This window comes from Scophthalmus maximus, chromosome 4, assembly GCF_022379125.1.
Source record: "Scophthalmus maximus strain ysfricsl-2021 chromosome 4, ASM2237912v1, whole genome shotgun sequence".
Taxonomy (NCBI): domain Eukaryota; kingdom Metazoa; phylum Chordata; class Actinopteri; order Pleuronectiformes; family Scophthalmidae; genus Scophthalmus; species Scophthalmus maximus.
In genome coordinates, this window is record NC_061518.1 from 7,350,815 (window position 1) to 7,368,099 (window position 17,285).

Genomic DNA, 17,285 nt, shown 5'->3' on the forward strand with positions numbered 1-17,285 from the left:
CACATTGTGAACTGGGCCTTGACTGCTGCTGATCGGCCATGGAAACCAGTGACGTGAACACTACTGACAGAGGACCAATAGTTACGTACCTCTGCACTCGGGACGTCCCGTTTTGTGAGTGGCTGTGTCCCGTCGCCTCACAGCTGCACTTCTGTGGCTTTTAGACGTCTCTGTGTCACAATGTGGAAGGGCAGTCACAGCGGGCCGGGGCAGATCTTGCAGGCTGTGGTGAAAATACTTTCAGCCATATTGTGTCCCATCGGGCTGATAATGCAGGTAATTTTACAGTATTTGAGAATTGATTCACATACCTTTCTTCACAAACTACTGTTTTTTTAAAATATAGGATGCAGTTTTAATTCACAATTATATTAAAAACTGTATACACAGTGCTCCATATTCAATATTTATTTATCATTTACTGTGCAGAGAATAACAGATGAAAAATAATCAAATAACACACCCTTAGTGTACACTCGAGAGTGACAACAGTATTAGTTTGCCATTAACAGCAACACAAAAAAGAATCTAAGTAATTTCCAAACTTAGCATTAAAAAGATAAAATAATTAAAACAGTATGCCAGTCACCATTCCAACAATGAACCGCATACGTTAACTATCAAGGAACTTTTTCAGTTCTAATATCGTCCGATTTCACTGCATTACAGAGCCACACAAGCATAAATCTTAACTTAAATGCCCCAAGTTTAAATTTATCTAATAATAGTTTTAAGGGAGGTACCGTTTGGATCTACTAGTAAAGACCCTCAGACTCTTTTGAGATGTGGGTGAACCCTGAGAACAAAAGAGTCAGAGCACATTGGCACGTGGAAAGAAACCCAGAATTAAACTCAAGCATAGCAGGAATGGAAAATCGGGTATAAACTGTCGGTGCAATGACTTTGACTTAGGGTTAATAAAAACATGAACTTTTTTCTCAGTTGTTTAAGGTGTATACAAATAAGATCTGACCCCTTCCCCTCGATTTCCTTTTCTTTTCTTTCTGTGAAAACAGCTTTTGTTCTGTGTTTTACCAAGACAACTACAGTACAGACAGAAACATGGTCAGTCACCATGTCTGTACGTGGGGCAGGGTACTGTGATGCTGAAGCACCTCTGTGTGTTCAAACGCAGCATTGCAGGTGACGAGCACAAGCAGTGTGAAGTTGTGCAACGTTGTATGTTGATGATGAAAACACACATGCAACACACGCAAAAGTCGGGAACTGAGAAAAAGGAAAAATTAGATTGGACCATATTTCTTCTTGGTAGGGAATGTCATCTGATATGTATTGAACTCAGGTATCCTCATCCTTAGCACTTTGAGATTGCTTTTAGCAATGAAAAGTGCTCTATAAATGAAATTTATTATTATTATCATCATCCACTGGAAGGTTTGACAAACCCTTTGTTATCCCTTTTCTTATTTCAAAAAAAAAAATACAATACAATTTTAAGACAATAATGTATTCCTTTTTTTGCACTAGAAATACAATAGAAATTCAGCTGACAGTCTGTCAGCTTAGTTTAGCATAAAGTATAAAAAGAGGGGGGGGGGCAGCTAGCTAGATTCTGTTCATCCATAAAAAAAGAAACTGTAAAATAATAACATTGCAAATTAGTGGAGCCCGACCGGTTTATAATTTGGACGATAAATTAACCTTTCACAAACATAGTTTGCCTTTATGTTTGCCAATATGAAAATTTACTCATCTTCTCATGTGACTCTTGGAGAAAGCGAATGCAAATATTTTCCACAATGTCGAAGTGTCTCTGAACAACGTAAGGCCACTTCCTTATTAGAAGCAACCCTTGCATGTTGCAGGGTCAAACTACATTTAAGGCAATTCAGATTTTTTGGGGATAATTTGGTTGGGATTACAAGAGTCAACTATGATACGCAGGCTGGATCAGATCATTCATGAAGCTGATACTGTTGCCGAGTTCCCCCCAAGCTAAGTGGAAGTCTGTACCTAGGCTTTTCAACTTAAGTGAATAAATAACAGGAATATTTTCAAGCTTAAAATAAAATGTCCACAAGAGGTCCACAAGAGTCCGCATCTAGTGCACCGTGCAACATCAGACCATGTTGGTTTGGGTGTTGGGGCTGCGACTCTGCAGGTCCTGTACTTGGTCAAGAACCCAACTGATGTTTGGTCTCTCCTGAGGGTTCGTCACCATTATGGAGCTCAGCAGCATCTGCAGGCCCTGGGAGTAACTGGGCATAGACAGACAGCACATTAGAACAACCAACTTTTGATCAACATGAAGTTACACAAAGATCAACAAGTCAAAAAGGTGCAAAAGTGAAAGTGCAACATGTTGTATTGAGTTAAAAAGGGAACTACACTTTGTTTGTAGTGCACATGGTAAGTCAGACTCCTGTGAAGTCAGTGGCTATTGGTAAATTCAGGAAAAAGGATTATGTGGAGAAAATCCTTTAAATAAGTTACACAAACATACAGTTTCTTTGGAACTGTAGCATTTGTTTTACTTTCCTAAACTCCTCCAAAGAATATAGTCATTCTTCTTTCTACTATTCAGGGCGGTATCAGAAACTTATACATCAACAGGAAACTTTCTTCAGTTTACATAATATCATATAATGTCACGGTATGAGGATTCACCTGCAAGACTGTGGGATGGACACTGGATTCTGGACAGCGAGGGCAACACTGTCCCCCTTCTGAAACACCAGGTCGTATGGCCCCTCCAACATCATCATGCAGTAAAGCACACAGCCGAGCGACTGATGGAGGATGAGAGAAAGAAGTGGTCAGCGACTGTTCCACATTAACTAAATAAAACAAAATACACAAGCCAGAAAAGGATAGGGGGAAAAAAAAGACAAGGCTTTACCCAGATATCAGTCCGCTCATCTATAATGCAGTGGCTCTCTACATTGAAGAGTTCAGGAGCCCTGTAGGAAATGGTGCAACGCTGGGCTGCCCAGTCCTGTATGGTCATGGCTTCTCTGGTACCTTTAACCTGTGATACATTAAGTTTTATTAAAATCTTCACAGGGTGAGGATCATTTATAGGACAGAGTTTTGAGGATAAACCTTGAACAACAGTTAGCTGAAAACAAACAAACGAAACACATTCTGGAGGTTTAAGTGATACTCCGCAGGCTTGTTGCCGATGATTCATAAAATGTTACGGTAATGCTTAGCCTATATCAACACATGACAAACTCTGAACCCTTACCTCAATCCTGGCACGGTTCATTGAGCCCAGGTCCATTAGAACTGGCCTATCATCCTCATCCAGAAGCACATTGGTGGGTTTCAGATCTCTGTCAAATCATAACAGACAGGTGGCATATGTTCAGATGTCTGCAATTGTGTTAATATGACAAGGAAAACAAGTTGACATTTGGAAACATGGGAAATGAAAACAAGCAATGTAAGGCCCATATCAGTATCTCACTGATTGGGTTTACATTACAATTCAAAACTTTTTTGGGGCATTTCTCTGTAAAGTAAGATGTCGTTGATAATTTACAGCAAAATTATTTTATAATCTGACAGATCAGGGCTGCACGGTGGTGTAGTGGTTAGAACCTTCTATATTGACTTTTAAACTGTCAATCTACAGAAGAGAACACTTCATTTTGTGGCAGCAGTGACAAGGAAAAGTATTTGGGTAAATCCACAATGGAGATAATTTCTTTAAATAAATATTATATTATTAATTAATGCACCAGTTTCCACTTATTGATCACGGCGCAGTAAGGGCGGATTCGCCGAGCAAGACTCCACACAGACACTGTTTTGGCACTCGAAGAGAGTCTTTTCACTGGTCCTGTGCATGTTAACATGTGTTGTATGTGTGTGTATGTGAAGAAATATCACCTGTGTGCATAGCCTTTTTCGTGAATGGCCTTGAGTCCAGAACAGATGCCACGCAAAATTTGCAGAATCAGTTTTTCGGGCATTGAGCTCCGCTTGTCTCTTAGCTTCTCCAGGACAGACCACAGACTGCCTTTCTGTTCACATAAACACACCAGTATATATCAGAGTCAGAAAATTTGAATTAGGGATATTCTTATCATACTAACTGCTGCGCCCACTTACACTTATATAAGGCAGAAGTAACCAGGCTTCACTTTTGCCTCCGCGATCAACAAAGGTGTGTGCAACTAGGCTCAAGATGTTGGGGTGATTAAACATGTGATGCATCTCCATCTCCGTCTGAGCCTCTTGGCGACCTTCGCGGTCATGGCACAGGATCCTCTTCAGGGCATAGAAGCGCCCATCCTTCACTCCTTCTACCAGATCCACATAACTGAACCCACTGAGAAGAGGACACACAGAGAGATCAGAGTTTGGGAGGACTGGAGCATATTAATGGATAAGGCCAGTGATATTCCACGTTTCTGTATCGTCGACAAATCCCATAATAACACAATAGGCACCAATACGTCCGGCCATTTCTCATTTTCTGATTATCCCCGTACGTCTGTGTTTCTCAGGCCCTTTGTTCCTACAGAAGACATCTTTAAAAACAAGTCACTATTATAAATTTTACACTTTTTAAATGGATACATTATTTCCTGTTCTTTAAAGAGGAATAACGTGTATTTTTGGTGGACTATTTTCAATAAAGATCCGGTGAGTCAGTTTGTGTTTGCTGCAGCAAGACAGTGTATGTAGATTATGCTCACAATGACCCTACGGTGCCCAAGTTTTTTCGACAACAAGAGCAATTAGAGCAATTTCGGTTCAGAGCAATTAGCCACAATATCACTTGACACCAAAAATACTCTGTTCACGTTGGATTTGGGACGTTAGGATTCACTTACCCTTCATCGAGTTTCTGGACGAAGTAGTATTTCTTGTTATCGATGGTGATGGAGCCACGGGAGCATACACACAGGGCCTGCCCCATCTTGACTGGCTCATAGTTTAACACCAAGCGTTTAAAGGGGCCTGGCGGGAGGAGAACATGATACAAGTTGTTAGAGAAAGAGAGAGAGAGAGAGACCGACAGAAACAGGCTACACTGTTAGGTTAGCTAACGTCAGCTAACGTGAGCCTAGCATCATTCACGCTAAAACAGCCAAAAATGCGACATTAAACATCATTTTTTCCACGTTACCCCCAAATTATGTCAAATTTAAACTAGCTGCCTGACACAACGAGCGGCCAAACTCAACATACCAACGCTGTGAACAACGTCGTTGTGTCGTTTCTCTTACCAGTTCGCTTTGTGTTTTCGCCGAGTTAGCCTGCTGCTGACATGTTTCGCCCGTCGTCTTCTTCGTCGCTCGTAAACATTGCACGAAGCGTCCATGGGACCGGCGCCACCTGCCGGCGAGTCCGAGACGAGCAGAGATGGCGGATTACGAGCGCAGCGGCAAGAGTTGCACCGACGACGGAGGTGATATTTGAGCCGCTTTAACGTCTAAGACATGTTTGAAAAATAAACCGTGCGAGGCGTTAGTTCGATTTGCTGCTTACCCGTTGATGCTGGCCACAACCAAGGCAAACCAAGAGGGAGGATTCGAAAAAACAAAATGTCCCTCGGCTAAGCTACACGTCGTCCACCAGCTAATGCTAATACGAAGTAACTTGACGCTGTGGTCGACGTCCCCACGTAGCTGTCGACATTCGGATGGATTATATCGACCAGGCTGATGTTACTGCTAATAATATCCAGGCTATGAAGAGAATGCGTTGCTTTCAGCGGGGGGGGGCTCTAGTTAGCTTGCTAACATGGTGTTAGCCTAGCCAGTGTATAAGTAGACATCCCACAGCTAGGTACAGCGCAGGTCAACGATGTTTATGTTGTGCAATGATTCTTCAGTTCCCACGCAGACATTTGCAGACATCCTAATGTTCTCTATCATTTCTGCACGTGGACTTGTAAAACTGTCCAATGGTAGTTATCATTTTGGTTCTTTGAAGGCTAGAAACGTAGCCATACTGGTAAAAAACGTGATAGCCTTTTCTTGTTTTGTTTTTTTTTTGCTTTGTTTTTGTTTTTTTTACTCTCCAGTTCCCAGAAAGCATTTGTTCACCTTGGTGAGTTGTCTCGCCTCAAGCAGGGCCGCAGGAGGAGAGGGGCAGAGTGAAAACTAAGCCTGTCTCTTGTAGCACTGTGGGAGGAGAGGGGACCGCCACCAAACGCACATCCCAGCATCTCTCATCCGAGGATGAAGATGAGTCTTCGCCAGACCCACCAGCGCCACGCAAAATCTCCAAAATGGGCTTTAGCATGACCAGTCCGATGGGGAAGAAGGCGATCCCCATAACAATCAAACTTGGAGCAACAGTGAGTGTGCACTGATGCATGTTACCTGCTTTCAAAGATAGGTTGATTAAAAATGGGATTATATTTTATGTAGTACGTGTAATTGCGTTAATTGTAATTTCATCACAGACTGTGCTACACCTACATAGACAGTAGGACCACACTCCCCAATAAAGGCCAAAATGCCCAAACAGTCACAGACACACATCTTTTGAACGTAATCCTCACTCAAGACTCAGTTGAGTCACGTATCAAGTTGAAGTGCCAAATATTTGCTGCTGAGTCATATCAAATCAGGGTTTGTGGCTTTTATTTTTTCATGAAGACCGTGAAGACGCATGATGCTGCTTTGTTGTTTTGTTTTATTCTGTTTGCCTAAATTTTGTGTCTCACACCTGTTTTTCAGAAACCCAAAGAGCCTGTACCATCAATCCCTCCAAAAAAGCCAGGATTGGCATCTGTTTTTAATGAAGACGATGATGTAAGTGCGACTGCACACAGTAAAGGCAATCAATGGTCAAATGCATAAACAACCAATATGCCGAGGCTGACTGTAACTTTGTCTTGACATGCAGAGTGAACCCGAGGAGATGCCTCCAGAAGCAAAGATGAGGATGAAGAACATTGGCAGGTATGTAGACATAATGAACCCCCAAGTGTTTCCTTAGCCTCAGCTTTTTCTTCTTCGTAAAGTGTATGCTACATTGCTAGTAATCATGTTACATGTCACTGTTCGAGTTTCAAGTGACTAATCTGCCAATTTTTCCAGGGAGACGCCAACATCTGCGGGACCTAATTCCTTCAACAAGGGCAAGCAAGGCTTCTCTGATAACCAAAAACTTTGGGAAAGGAAGCTGAAGGCCCACTCAGACAAAAAGTAAACAACTACCAGAGTGTTTGTCACTAATTGATTATTTTGTATTGGTTGAAAATCTATGAAGGCTCAAGTGATTCCTCACTGTATCCTCAGTTTTGACAATTTACCACCTTTGTAGGCATGCGGTGAATAATAACTTAAGCCTTCTGTGATACTCTGTGACTGATCTCACATATACATGTTTAACCACTGTTGGCTTATGAGAAGCCAATGTGATGAGAGGTGTAGAGTGCTGTGTTGAAGAGATATGGGGCAAATAAATTAGCCACACTTGTTTAAACTGTATACAATTGGCTAATGGTAAAATCTAGCATCTTTTAGAGCCATCATGCCCCCTTTACATCTTGCTTATTCCTCTCTAAAGCTGGTCATGTGTGATCCCGAGCAACTCTTAATTTTACTTGTCTAATATTTGTGTAAAAATGTACATAGTGTGATAATGTTTTTTGTTGTTTTTTTTATCCGCAAATGAGAGTGATTGTCATGTTAATGTGGGGATCAAGTGGGACGCAGACTAGACATGCAGAATTATTGTTTGGTTTCATTTAGTTTCTCAGCGTCAATGTACAACCCCTTTTTTTAGTTTGATATATAACAGGAACTTTATCATTGTTAATCAACAACTCTTTGTTCACACCAACTGTGCCCATGAGGTGCATGGGCAGCATTTCGTTTGATTTTTAAGGTTTTTCCTTCAACATTTTTTCTGGTTTGGCTTAATCAAAACTGATTTCTTTCCATTTCACTGAAAGGGGCAGCAAGCGATTTTGATCAAATAAAACTTTTTGTAAAGTTCAGCGAATATATTCCCTCACGGTCCGCAAGCTGTCTGTTCTGTGTGCTGGGAAAAAATAACAGTTTTTTCAGCGCAGCCCTGGCTCTTTAAATTGAAAACAAAATGGTGCGAACCGCACCTCACGACACTTGTGTGTGCAGTTTGTAAACTACATAACCCGACATCTTAAGAGACGTGCTAGCGACAGACGCTACTGTACGACTCAGGGCTTTTGGCATCATGGTTTGCACGTCTGTCTCGCTTACCTGAGACTGCGGGTTAGAGCGGTGACCAGTGCAGTCAAGAAAATAATAGAAAATCGCTGACTGGCCCTTTAATCTAGGACATTTATTTACCCTTCCAATGGGTCTGTTTTCATTTTTATTTTCACTCCTGAAGGACTAATAATGTGTTTTTTGTTGACAATTACGTGAGGATCAGAATCATACAGCCATAACATGAATACGGGGGCGCTGGTAACAGTTACAACCAACGATTTCTGGGAGGGTTTAGCTATCCGTTAATAATGATTATGCTCGTTTACAAACATTTTCCATCGACACTAACACTAGAAAAACCCACATTTCAGAAATCTAGCCCCAATCCTTAGATTAAGATACCTGCAGCACCTCTGTGACTCCTCCTGTGCCCGAATCTCTGATAAAAATTCCCTTGATCAAAAGTGTAAACTTTGAATTTCCTGCGTGGTTTACCTCACATTGTGCAGAATTTCCCAAACGATTTACATCAATATCCACTGCTGTGACCTGTTTTGTCAAACAGAACTCTCTTGAAAACATTTAAAATGCATTAAAAAAACCCCACAAAATCTTGGATGATGTTTTGTGTGAAACATTTATTGCTGACACGCCTGCTGTAACAGTAAATGATGAACTAGTCCTCACAACAAAAGACTTTTACTTTAACTGACAAACAAACGGGAAAAAATAATTATTTAAGTTTTTAAGAGCAACTTGTGTTTTAAGCTTTTGTTTCTTTTCACAGTTTGTTTATGAAGTAGTAAGTGTACTGTATTTATATAGCGTTTGTCTTGTCTTAACTCCTCTACACTCAGTATTTTTAATGCTCAGAATTGTAGTGATTGATTGTTTTTAACCGTTGACCAAATACTTATTTTTGGCACAATTGGCTCACTTCTCCCCTGCTTTTGAAAATAATTCGTTAGGATTTCACGACGGGGATTTCCTTAACACATTTGTTGATCAATGACTCGGCAGTTTCAGTACACATTAGAGTAACACAAGCTACGTCTCCGTATAAACTAAATAAGCATACTATAGACTATACATGTTCATAATACTTATTTGGAATGTAAAATGTTACTGGTGATGCGATCTAATCATTGGTCCTACACCAGTGAAACCAGCTTCACTCGTCGATCGGGCATGGCCTTTCTCAAAAACCTCAAGAATTCCTCGGTGGCTCTGGCAGGTTTGCCTGACGTCCAGTTCAGACGCGGTAGCACCTTCAAGGCCCTTTGGACCAGTGAAGGTAGCGGGGGGTCCTGGACGAGGGATGCGGCATCTCTGCCGGTCCATATGAGCAGGATTTTGACGGCAGAGTTTTGCAGCAAAGCCTAAAGATATGGACCACGTAGCAAATCACTAATAAGTTGTTTTTCTGAGAGAATCATACAGCTGGTGGTTTAAAATAATACACATTTGTAACTGATTTGTCATGAAGACAATCTTAACCTTTCAAATGAATCAGAGGATGTCAGTGGTTTTGTTTGCGGCTGTGCTACATTTTCAGATTCTCCCACCATCCACATTGCTGCTAGGTTAAGGTTTTACGTTAGGAAACCAATGCAATGAAAACAAAGAGATTGTTTCACCTTGACGAAATATTCGCTTTTTACAAAAAAAATGTATTGGATTAAAATCGCTTACTGCCCCTTTGGATTGAGGTTTGGCGAGCCCTGTAGAAACATTTGACAGGTAGGTCTGCTAATGTGTTAATTTTCACAGAATGCACAAAATCTTGAATTGTGTCCACACAGCACATCAACTGCGGTAACAATAAAAAGAGACAGTCACCACTGGCATCCTGGCTATTCTGCATTCACACCACACAGAATGCCCAGTGGAGATGGTAAAAGATGACAATGTTAATGTGTCAGGAGGACAGTTAGACAGTTGCATAACTAGAGAGTTAGTTGCATGAAAATTTAAATACTGGACCATATAAAAATATCCACTCAATTTGGTCATCTTCACACTTTTTGTTTGTTTTCCTAGCCCTTCTGGTTTGGACCATATCAAAACTTTCAGGGGGGGGGGGGGGGGGGGGAGTTTCTTGGTTATGATTTAAGTGCTGTTTACAAGTCAGAAACATTTAATTATGAAAAGTCCAACTTGCCATTAATGCGGCATTAGGCATGAAATGCGGGCCTACCTGGACTCCTGTCTCCAGTACAAATACAGCATTGCTGCTGCAGAGGTAGTCAGCTGACAGGAGACAGATAAGCATTTGGCTTCTCTGTATTGCAAGAACCACATCATTAGTATATGCTGCAATACAAAAATAGAAAACATTAGAAATCTTAGCTTTTAACACACACTCATTGAATTGACACTGCATTCCCTAGCCCCTAATCTTAACAATTGCATTTGAATGCCTCACCCTAACCAAATTCTAACCTGAGCATTAAAACCCTCAAACATCATTTGAAATGTACCCACTTTCCCAAAATGTCCTCATTCTGTAAGGTCTATCACTCAAACTGGTCCTCACAAAGGTAGAAATAAAAGTAGAGACAGGCTAAGCTGATCCTCTGACCTCCTCCTGGAAGAAAGTCCCTCTCCAGCAGGCAGAGGCGATACCCCCACCGTTCCTCTAACACTTGCTGCAGTAGCACATGTAATGGTCTCTGTGGGGCTTCACCCTCCTCAGTGTTCAGTGGGTCCATGCTGGATAGACATGCTGCCAATAGGAGCGAGTGTTATTTATGTATTTTTTTTACAAATGAAGTTACATAGAAAATTGAATCCAGATACAGACATAATACACTGAACATCTTGGCCCACCTTCCTCAGCAGTGTCAGGTCCTGATGGGGAGGAAAGAGTCCGACCTCCCTCCAAATCTGCTGATGTAGGGCTCCACACATATGACAGGAACACATCAAACTTTTTCTCATCTGAGAAAGAGTGATGGTGGTTGTGAAAGACAATTTTTATTAACATAAACCACTTTGAACGAGCGATAAGTTTAGTTTGCAATATCACCACACTTTTTGTCACTGTACATAAAATGTACATCTTTGCACCGGAATAAGACTGTTTCAGTGCTATCATAATTGTTTTGCTTGGTTTGTTGTGCTAAATACATTGAAAACACATTGCATATCCATGTTGCTGAAGAGATTAATCTAGAAATTAAGCCACATCCTGGGAAGAGGAGCAGCTGTTGGGTCAGGAAGCCAGAGAACCTTTGGTATGCGTGTGTGCGTGCATTTAAGCGTGAGCGTGGGTTTTCTGACCTCCGTCATGTTTTCCGTGTTGGAAGTGGGATCTGTAGATAATCTGTAGTTCCAGCCATTTCACGTGCAAAATGATTCCCAGCCCAGCCACCAGCACCAAAGGGGCAATGGAATACCCAACCAGTGACCATTTTACTAAAACCAAAATATACTTATTAGATTGTATCAGCAGCAGCCACAGCTGACATGGGTGCAGCGGAAGCACGCTGTGTGAACACAAAATTGACATATCACAAAATAAAGTAGATATGGCATCTTGTTAGCAAACAGTTGCTTATATACACATCCACACTCAGAGCAGCCATAGCTGTTCCCTGCACAAAATTACACCTAATGCTTCAAACTCACTATTAGTATCAATCAGTGAACGTATCCGAGTGAACATGGGAATATTTAAACAGAAATAAATTGTTTCACCATTGAGGACATTTGATTGCTTACATCCTTTTTAACCTTATTGGATAGAAATTAAAATAACACATTTGTCCTGAGAGGTATGCTCATGATTCCCTCAAGATTTTATGTATTTTACTGTATTGCCATTTAATGTCGATATTTAATATAGACTCCTTTGAACTGTGATGTTACAATGTCATGGTAGAATCTGGTATGAATGAAACAAAGAAATTAAGGTGACAATGGAAAAGAATAGTACCTTGAATTTTCCTCTTGAGCCTGATAGTGACACTGTGCTTTCCGACAGTATTACTGGCAACGCAGGTATACGTGTGCTCCAGGTGTTTTTGGGTCACCTCTTTTATGATGCTTCTCTGTATGATCTCATACTCCTCCATGATGGGCGACCTCTGTCTGAACCGTGGGGCAAAGCATTTCAGAAAAATCTTGAGAACAAAAAAAAAAATCTCTGGCACAACATAACAAAAGACAGTAACTTCATGGCAAAAGCAAACATTGACTAAAAGAGTGCAGTGACTCACTGTTGCCTCTCCATGTCTAGTAGAGTCATACTCTCCTTGTTGCCGCCAACATTTCTGTACCAAAGCACCTCTGCTGAAAACGTATTCTCATAAGGAAACAATACCTCACAGGTCAGATTATGAGCCAGACCTAGAACAAGTTAAAAAAAAACATGGGCATTGAAACCTAACTCTTAAATGTTAAATGTTTTGATACCAGCTCAATCCTTCAGAGATGAGAACATCATGTCATCATCAGTCAAGTGTTTTCAGATATTTGAATATAAGCTACTGCAACATCTTATACATTGAAAGAAAAAAAATCATAATTGGAAAGACAGAGCCAGCTCAGTTCTGAGTAATATGACTAAAAAAAGTAACTTTAAGTAGGTAAACAACTCTTATTACTTTTCAACAAGTGATTTTTTAAAGAAAAAACTGAACTCTTAGAGAGTTTGATAGACTGATTATAGTGGAAAAAGCAGTGACTTTAATTGACAACTATTTGGGATTCATGTGGCTGATAGTGCTTTGAAAAAGAAAGTTTAAATACCATTTATTAACTATTAATTCCGATGGCTCTGAGATCTAACCATAGCACATTTAAACACTTACCTAGTTCCACTTCCTCTTTCATATTGTCAACAGGATACATAATCCTGGGATGGTTACTTGTTGTCTTGTGTGCTGATTTGGGTTGGGAAATAAAGTCACGTATTAAAGCCCATATCTTTATTAGTTTACTGGAAAAACAAATATAATGTATAAAACAGATAGTAGCTCTATATATGGGGGCACACACATGCAAGAAAAAAAAGCACTGTGATGAAAGGAGTCAAGACACTCAAAAAATTCAAATTGCTTTATGTCACTTAGAGCTACAAAACTCGACAAGACCTCATTATGGACTGGTAACTTGTGAATACTTTTGAACGCTGACAATGCCAGAGTCCACAGGTTACGTAAGCATGCAAACGCTCCTTAATAAGCACTAAACACAACGTATGGTACAGATGAGGCTGATGGGAAACTTTTGTTGGTATTTGGCCATAAAGATAAAAATTGTGACACTGGCACTAGAGGAAAAGTCAAACTCATCACAAGTCATCCTGCGGGGAATGTCTTGACTGTACTTAAACAATTCTCTCATAACCAGAAACATGAACCTCATAGTGGCACTAAGGGAAAGGTCAGAGGATCCCAAAAGTCCAAAGGATTTATCTCCTGGGCACCATGGATGTCTGTACAAAATGTCATGAGTAGCTTTTGAGATTAATCATTGTGGTCCAAAGTGGGGGAGCTACCAGCCAACAGACAAATTTCCACCACTTGCCTTGAGCCAATGCTGCTAACATGGCTAAAAAAAACCCAGACTGTGACACATTGGGTTAGCAGCGAGATAGTGTTTGATCAACTGAACAGAGACAGTGAAGAAAAAGTTAGCATAGTGACAGATCACTGCAAATACTACAACCACAGAAAAGCTTCTGTACTGAATGTGAACACAATAAAGCTCTCTGAGGTACTCGATATTCTCAGTGTCTCTGCAAAGGAATGTTTCTTTATTTTTGATATTTCAACTGGCCAAAAGGTCTATTTTCTTAAAGGTGTTTAGAGTGGCAATATTTAAATTCTGGACTGTTTTAGGGCCATGTATACAAAAAAACCCAAAAAATTCTATGAAAAATGAATAAGTAGACATCTCAAATGTAGATCCTTCTTTAACCACAGCACTACGATCTACAATTGCTACTTGTTACCAAACTGTAATTATAGGCAAAGTGCCGATACCAATTCTCCCTGCAATCCCTTCAGTTAATGACGGGGCATTTTGCTCTGAAACAGAGAACCTCATGGAGGTGGTTAAAGATAAGTCACGGGATCACTAAAGTCGTTGAAACACATAATCTGGCATTCATTAATAACTGCAAAATGTTGTGCCAGTCGGTGTTGTTGATGTAGAGATATTTTTACTGGATGATTGACAACTTTGAGCAGATGCTGGTATTAAATGATCATCAAAGTCATTAGAACTGTTCCTCTGGGCACAAAAGTTCGAGGACAACCTCCGGCTCTCCAACACACGTATATCAGGCCGACGTTGTCATCTCTAGAGTCCTGCCATTAACACTTCCTGTACCAAGAAGCCAAGTGTGATATTCCACTTTTAGGTGCCGCGACAAAGAAAATGACAGACTTGGTAGAGAAAACATCACTAGTGGTATATTATAGTATATTTTAGGACATATTTTAGGCATATTTATCCAATACATGCACACACATAGCACTTACGTATAACTTTGGCTTCAACAGCCCTCCTGATGGTCCAAGTGACTCCTTGCTCAACTGTACGTCTATCACAGAAATAAACGCCAGCATCATATTTGCCCTTGACTTCGCAGAGATGTAACAGCCCATCCTTTACACAGGTGTCTCTACTCAGCTCAGACACAGATACGTTCCCCTGCAAGAGAGCACACTTGTCTGAGTTTTTCGCCGAGATTTGGATGTTTCCACGGTTAAACCGGTAATCCTGCCCATGCGTGTGCTTCACCTTGTACCATCGGACATCTGTGTTGTCACTACAGTTGCGTCCCGGGCAGGGGATCTCACCGCCAGCACTGTTGATCAGCTCTACTTTGCTCTCCTCCGACTGGAAGCATCTCAGACTGGTTCTCTCCACCACCTGTAGATGCAAGAACAACTCTCTGCTGCTGGACGGCAGAGACCCGAACACTTAAACATTCATACAACCACAAGCAGTCTACACACATACAAACACAGTATAATATTCCAATGAGCAATTTTTATTAACAATTTATCAATTCTTATTTGTTTAGTACATGAATGCATGTTTGGCTTTTTTACTGCACAGTAGTGATCATGGTGTGTTGCTACGGGACCAAGGTCCCGCTTGAAATGGAATAATTGATGGAGTGGATGCTGAATCAGGGAGAAGGAAACAGTGGATGTCTTAAGCAGAAGTATTTATCATAAGAGCTCAATATTGAGGAGACTTCCAGTTCGCTACACAGATCAACAGGTTAAAAGTGTTCGGCGTATCAAGATAGTCTGCCTATCTCTTGTCTCTGTAGTGTATTTATATTTGAGTAATATCATCATCTCCCTGCGGTTATGACACCTCGAGAGAGAGACTTCAGCTGCTCAATGATTGTTTCGGCTTGCCATAGATGAGATGACCTTGCTTGGTGCCTGAGAAGATACGTCTTAAGAGTTTCTCAGGGAGGATAGACGAAAATTCCTCAACACCGCTGATACATGTGCTCGATTGGGCTCAGCTGTCAATCATGCAGTTACACCCAAGGCCGGACTGGGACAAAAAATCGGCCCTGGCATTTTTGGCCCAGGCGGCCCACACCCACCGTGATTGGTCAGACTTCAATAGCATTTATTGGCCAGGCGTCCATGCTAACGCAAGGTAACGTAACCCCATTTGTAGAGGTCCTATCCACTGACCAATCGGCTTCGTAAATTTGCGGCCGGGAGCGGGGAAGGGGGTTCTCTGGATTTGATTGGGTCAGGCCAGTGCCAATAAAGAAAATTAACCAATGGGCTGCTGTCGGAAAATGCCCGGTATGCCAGATGGCCAGTCCAGCCCTGGTTACACCCAATTTTTATAGCATCAAAAAACTATTTAAAACCAAACAGGACTATTTGAACATACAACAGTGCGATAATGATGACTGAAAAAGAGAAAAAAATCTTTTGAACTAGCAGATCTGCTAGGCTGCAGTTAGGGACAGCAAAGTGCTAAATGCTATGTCATGCTAACATGCTATTGCTAAGCGTGAACAATGCTTAGTCTCCACCCTTGTTCAGCACGTAAGCGTGCTAACATTTCCCAAGGCACTGAATGTATGTTCTCAAACGTTTTATTTAAAAACCACAAATACGAACTTGTTCAAACTAAAACACAAGGTCTGGTAGTCAAATTAAAAAGGAACAATGACAGCCACCAAAACCTGTTTCAGTGTACATTGGGGGATTTGAGTGTTGTATTAAGGAAGACTATTTTAAACTCTCAATTAATATTGAATGATTTTTCCATATTGTGTTACCTTTTTCCACAAATTCTGCACCAATATCCAAATGCAATATCAGAAAGATGGAAAAAAAAAACCTTACCCAGAAGTATGCGATTACACACCTTGTGTTCAAAATGTAAATGTCAAGTGCATTAGTCAAAACAGCTTCTCTTAAGATTAATCAGAAGCATTAAAAAGAGCACAGGTAATGACAAGTATGAAAAACATGAGTATTTACCCTGTGAGGCACGAGTACTTTCCAGAATGTTTTGCGTCAGCTGGGAACACTTTGCCACAGTCAAAGGATGGACCCTCATCTCCAGTCCTGGACCACACCACGTTTATGTGCCCGTTCACAGATGTTATGCAGGGCATCATGAAGCTCTCCCCCTCCACAGCTCTGTAGTGCTGATGTGCAGCATCCTGCTGAAGACCTGTGAGGCGCGTGGTACGGCACAGGCACATTTTGTCATTTTAATTGTGCATCCAAAAAAGGAGACACCGCTAATGATACTACAATTTTCGTTTAAATGAAATACCTGTGTGCTTCTCCGGATGGTTTCCCACACAGCATCCCTCCAAGACAATGGGGAAGATTGATAAAAAGAGAACGTGTCCAGTTTTCATCCTGCGTCTCCGAATCTGTAAACATTTCTTCAGTCATGACGCTGATAGAAATCAGTCTTTACATTGTTTTCTTATGTTTACTTACCAGATTTAGAGTTCTTGCTATTGTCTAGTTGTTGGTAGCGCTTGTTCCCCTTCTTTTGGCTGTAAATCTTTAGGTTTTTCTTTAGGTTTAGGTGCAATAATTTCACAGGACATATAGAAACTGTAGTAGGAGGTATCATTTTCAGTTTCCTGTTGTATTTTTCTTTTCACTAGAAATCCTGTTAGCCACTTCCTATGTGAAC

At 40.9% G+C, this 17,285-nt stretch overlaps 3 protein-coding genes across 8 annotated transcripts; 1 reads left to right on the top strand and 2 right to left on the bottom strand.

Moving 5' to 3' along the window:
• Positions 1 to 393: 393 nt before the first annotated feature.
• On the bottom strand, positions 394 to 5,362 carry stk16 (serine/threonine kinase 16). The gene is made up of 8 exons (XM_035627988.2): positions 5,202 to 5,362; positions 4,806 to 4,932; positions 4,078 to 4,297; positions 3,856 to 3,989; positions 3,209 to 3,296; positions 2,861 to 2,989; positions 2,629 to 2,750; positions 394 to 2,219 (listed from the first exon to the last, which is right to left on the bottom strand). The coding sequence occupies exons 2-8, from the start codon at positions 4,889 to 4,891 to the stop codon at positions 2,081 to 2,083; spliced, it is 918 nt and encodes a 305-aa protein (XP_035483881.1). The 5' UTR covers positions 4,892 to 4,932; positions 5,202 to 5,362; the 3' UTR covers positions 394 to 2,080.
• LOC118302120 (PEST proteolytic signal-containing nuclear protein) lies at positions 5,254 to 8,742 on the top strand. Of its 3 annotated transcripts, none has more exons than XM_035627990.2 (5): positions 5,254 to 5,383; positions 6,051 to 6,277; positions 6,663 to 6,737; positions 6,832 to 6,887; positions 7,026 to 8,742. In XM_035627990.2, exons 1-5 carry the CDS (start codon positions 5,338 to 5,340, stop codon positions 7,135 to 7,137), a joined length of 516 nt encoding a protein of 171 aa, XP_035483883.1. In that variant the 5' UTR covers positions 5,254 to 5,337; the 3' UTR covers positions 7,138 to 8,742. The 3 variants fall into 3 exon arrangements, with proteins under 3 accessions (XP_035483883.1, XP_035483884.1, XP_035483882.1); XM_035627991.2 differs by having other exon boundaries at positions 5,292 to 5,383; positions 6,100 to 6,277; XM_035627989.2 differs by having other exon boundaries at positions 5,317 to 5,383; positions 6,048 to 6,277.
• Positions 6,584 to 17,255, bottom strand: LOC118302118 (interleukin-18 receptor accessory protein-like). 4 transcript variants are annotated; one of them, XM_035627984.2, is made up of 13 exons: positions 17,084 to 17,255; positions 16,911 to 17,013; positions 16,610 to 16,805; positions 14,880 to 15,039; positions 14,618 to 14,789; positions 12,941 to 13,012; positions 12,347 to 12,416; positions 12,064 to 12,218; positions 11,409 to 11,543; positions 10,956 to 11,066; positions 10,708 to 10,851; positions 10,324 to 10,439; positions 6,584 to 9,505 (listed from the first exon to the last, which is right to left on the bottom strand). In XM_035627984.2, exons 2-13 carry the CDS (start codon positions 16,996 to 16,998, stop codon positions 9,278 to 9,280), a joined length of 1,647 nt encoding a protein of 548 aa, XP_035483877.1. In that variant the 5' UTR covers positions 16,999 to 17,013; positions 17,084 to 17,255; the 3' UTR covers positions 6,584 to 9,277. The 4 variants fall into 4 exon arrangements, with proteins under 4 accessions (XP_035483877.1, XP_035483876.1, XP_035483875.1 ...); XM_035627983.2 differs by having other exon boundaries at positions 12,347 to 12,476; positions 14,880 to 15,036; positions 17,084 to 17,254; XM_035627982.2 differs by having other exon boundaries at positions 12,347 to 12,476; positions 17,084 to 17,254.
• Between the last annotated feature and the right edge of the window lie 30 nt (positions 17,256 to 17,285).

Coding starts and splice junctions, on each gene's coding strand:
- stk16 (XM_035627988.2), bottom strand. CDS start 4,891: ATGGGGCAGGCCCTGTGTGTATGCTCCCGTGGCTCCATCACCATCGAT. Junction 3,297..3,855: donor GAAAAAGGCTATGCACACAG/GTGATATTTCTT, acceptor ATGATTTGACAG/AGATCTGAAACCCACCAATG. Junction 2,990..3,208: donor TGAACCGTGCCAGGATTGAG/GTAAGGGTTCAG, acceptor AATGTATCACAG/GTTAAAGGTACCAGAGAAGC.
- LOC118302120 (XM_035627989.2), top strand. CDS start 5,338: ATGGCGGATTACGAGCGCAGCGGCAAGAGTTGCACCGACGACGGAG. Junction 6,738..6,831: donor TTTTTAATGAAGACGATGAT/GTAAGTGCGACT, acceptor CTTGACATGCAG/AGTGAACCCGAGGAGATGCC. Junction 6,888..7,025: donor AGGATGAAGAACATTGGCAG/GTATGTAGACAT, acceptor CAATTTTTCCAG/GGAGACGCCAACATCTGCGG.
- LOC118302118 (XM_035627982.2), bottom strand. CDS start 16,998: ATGAAAACTGGACACGTTCTCTTTTTATCAATCTTCCCCATTGTCTTG. Junction 15,040..16,609: donor AAGTACTCGTGCCTCACAGG/GTAAATACTCAT, acceptor TCTGCCGTCCAG/CAGCAGAGAGTTGTTCTTGC. Junction 12,219..12,346: donor CTAGACATGGAGAGGCAACA/GTGAGTCACTGC, acceptor CCCACGGTTCAG/ACAGAGGTCGCCCATCATGG.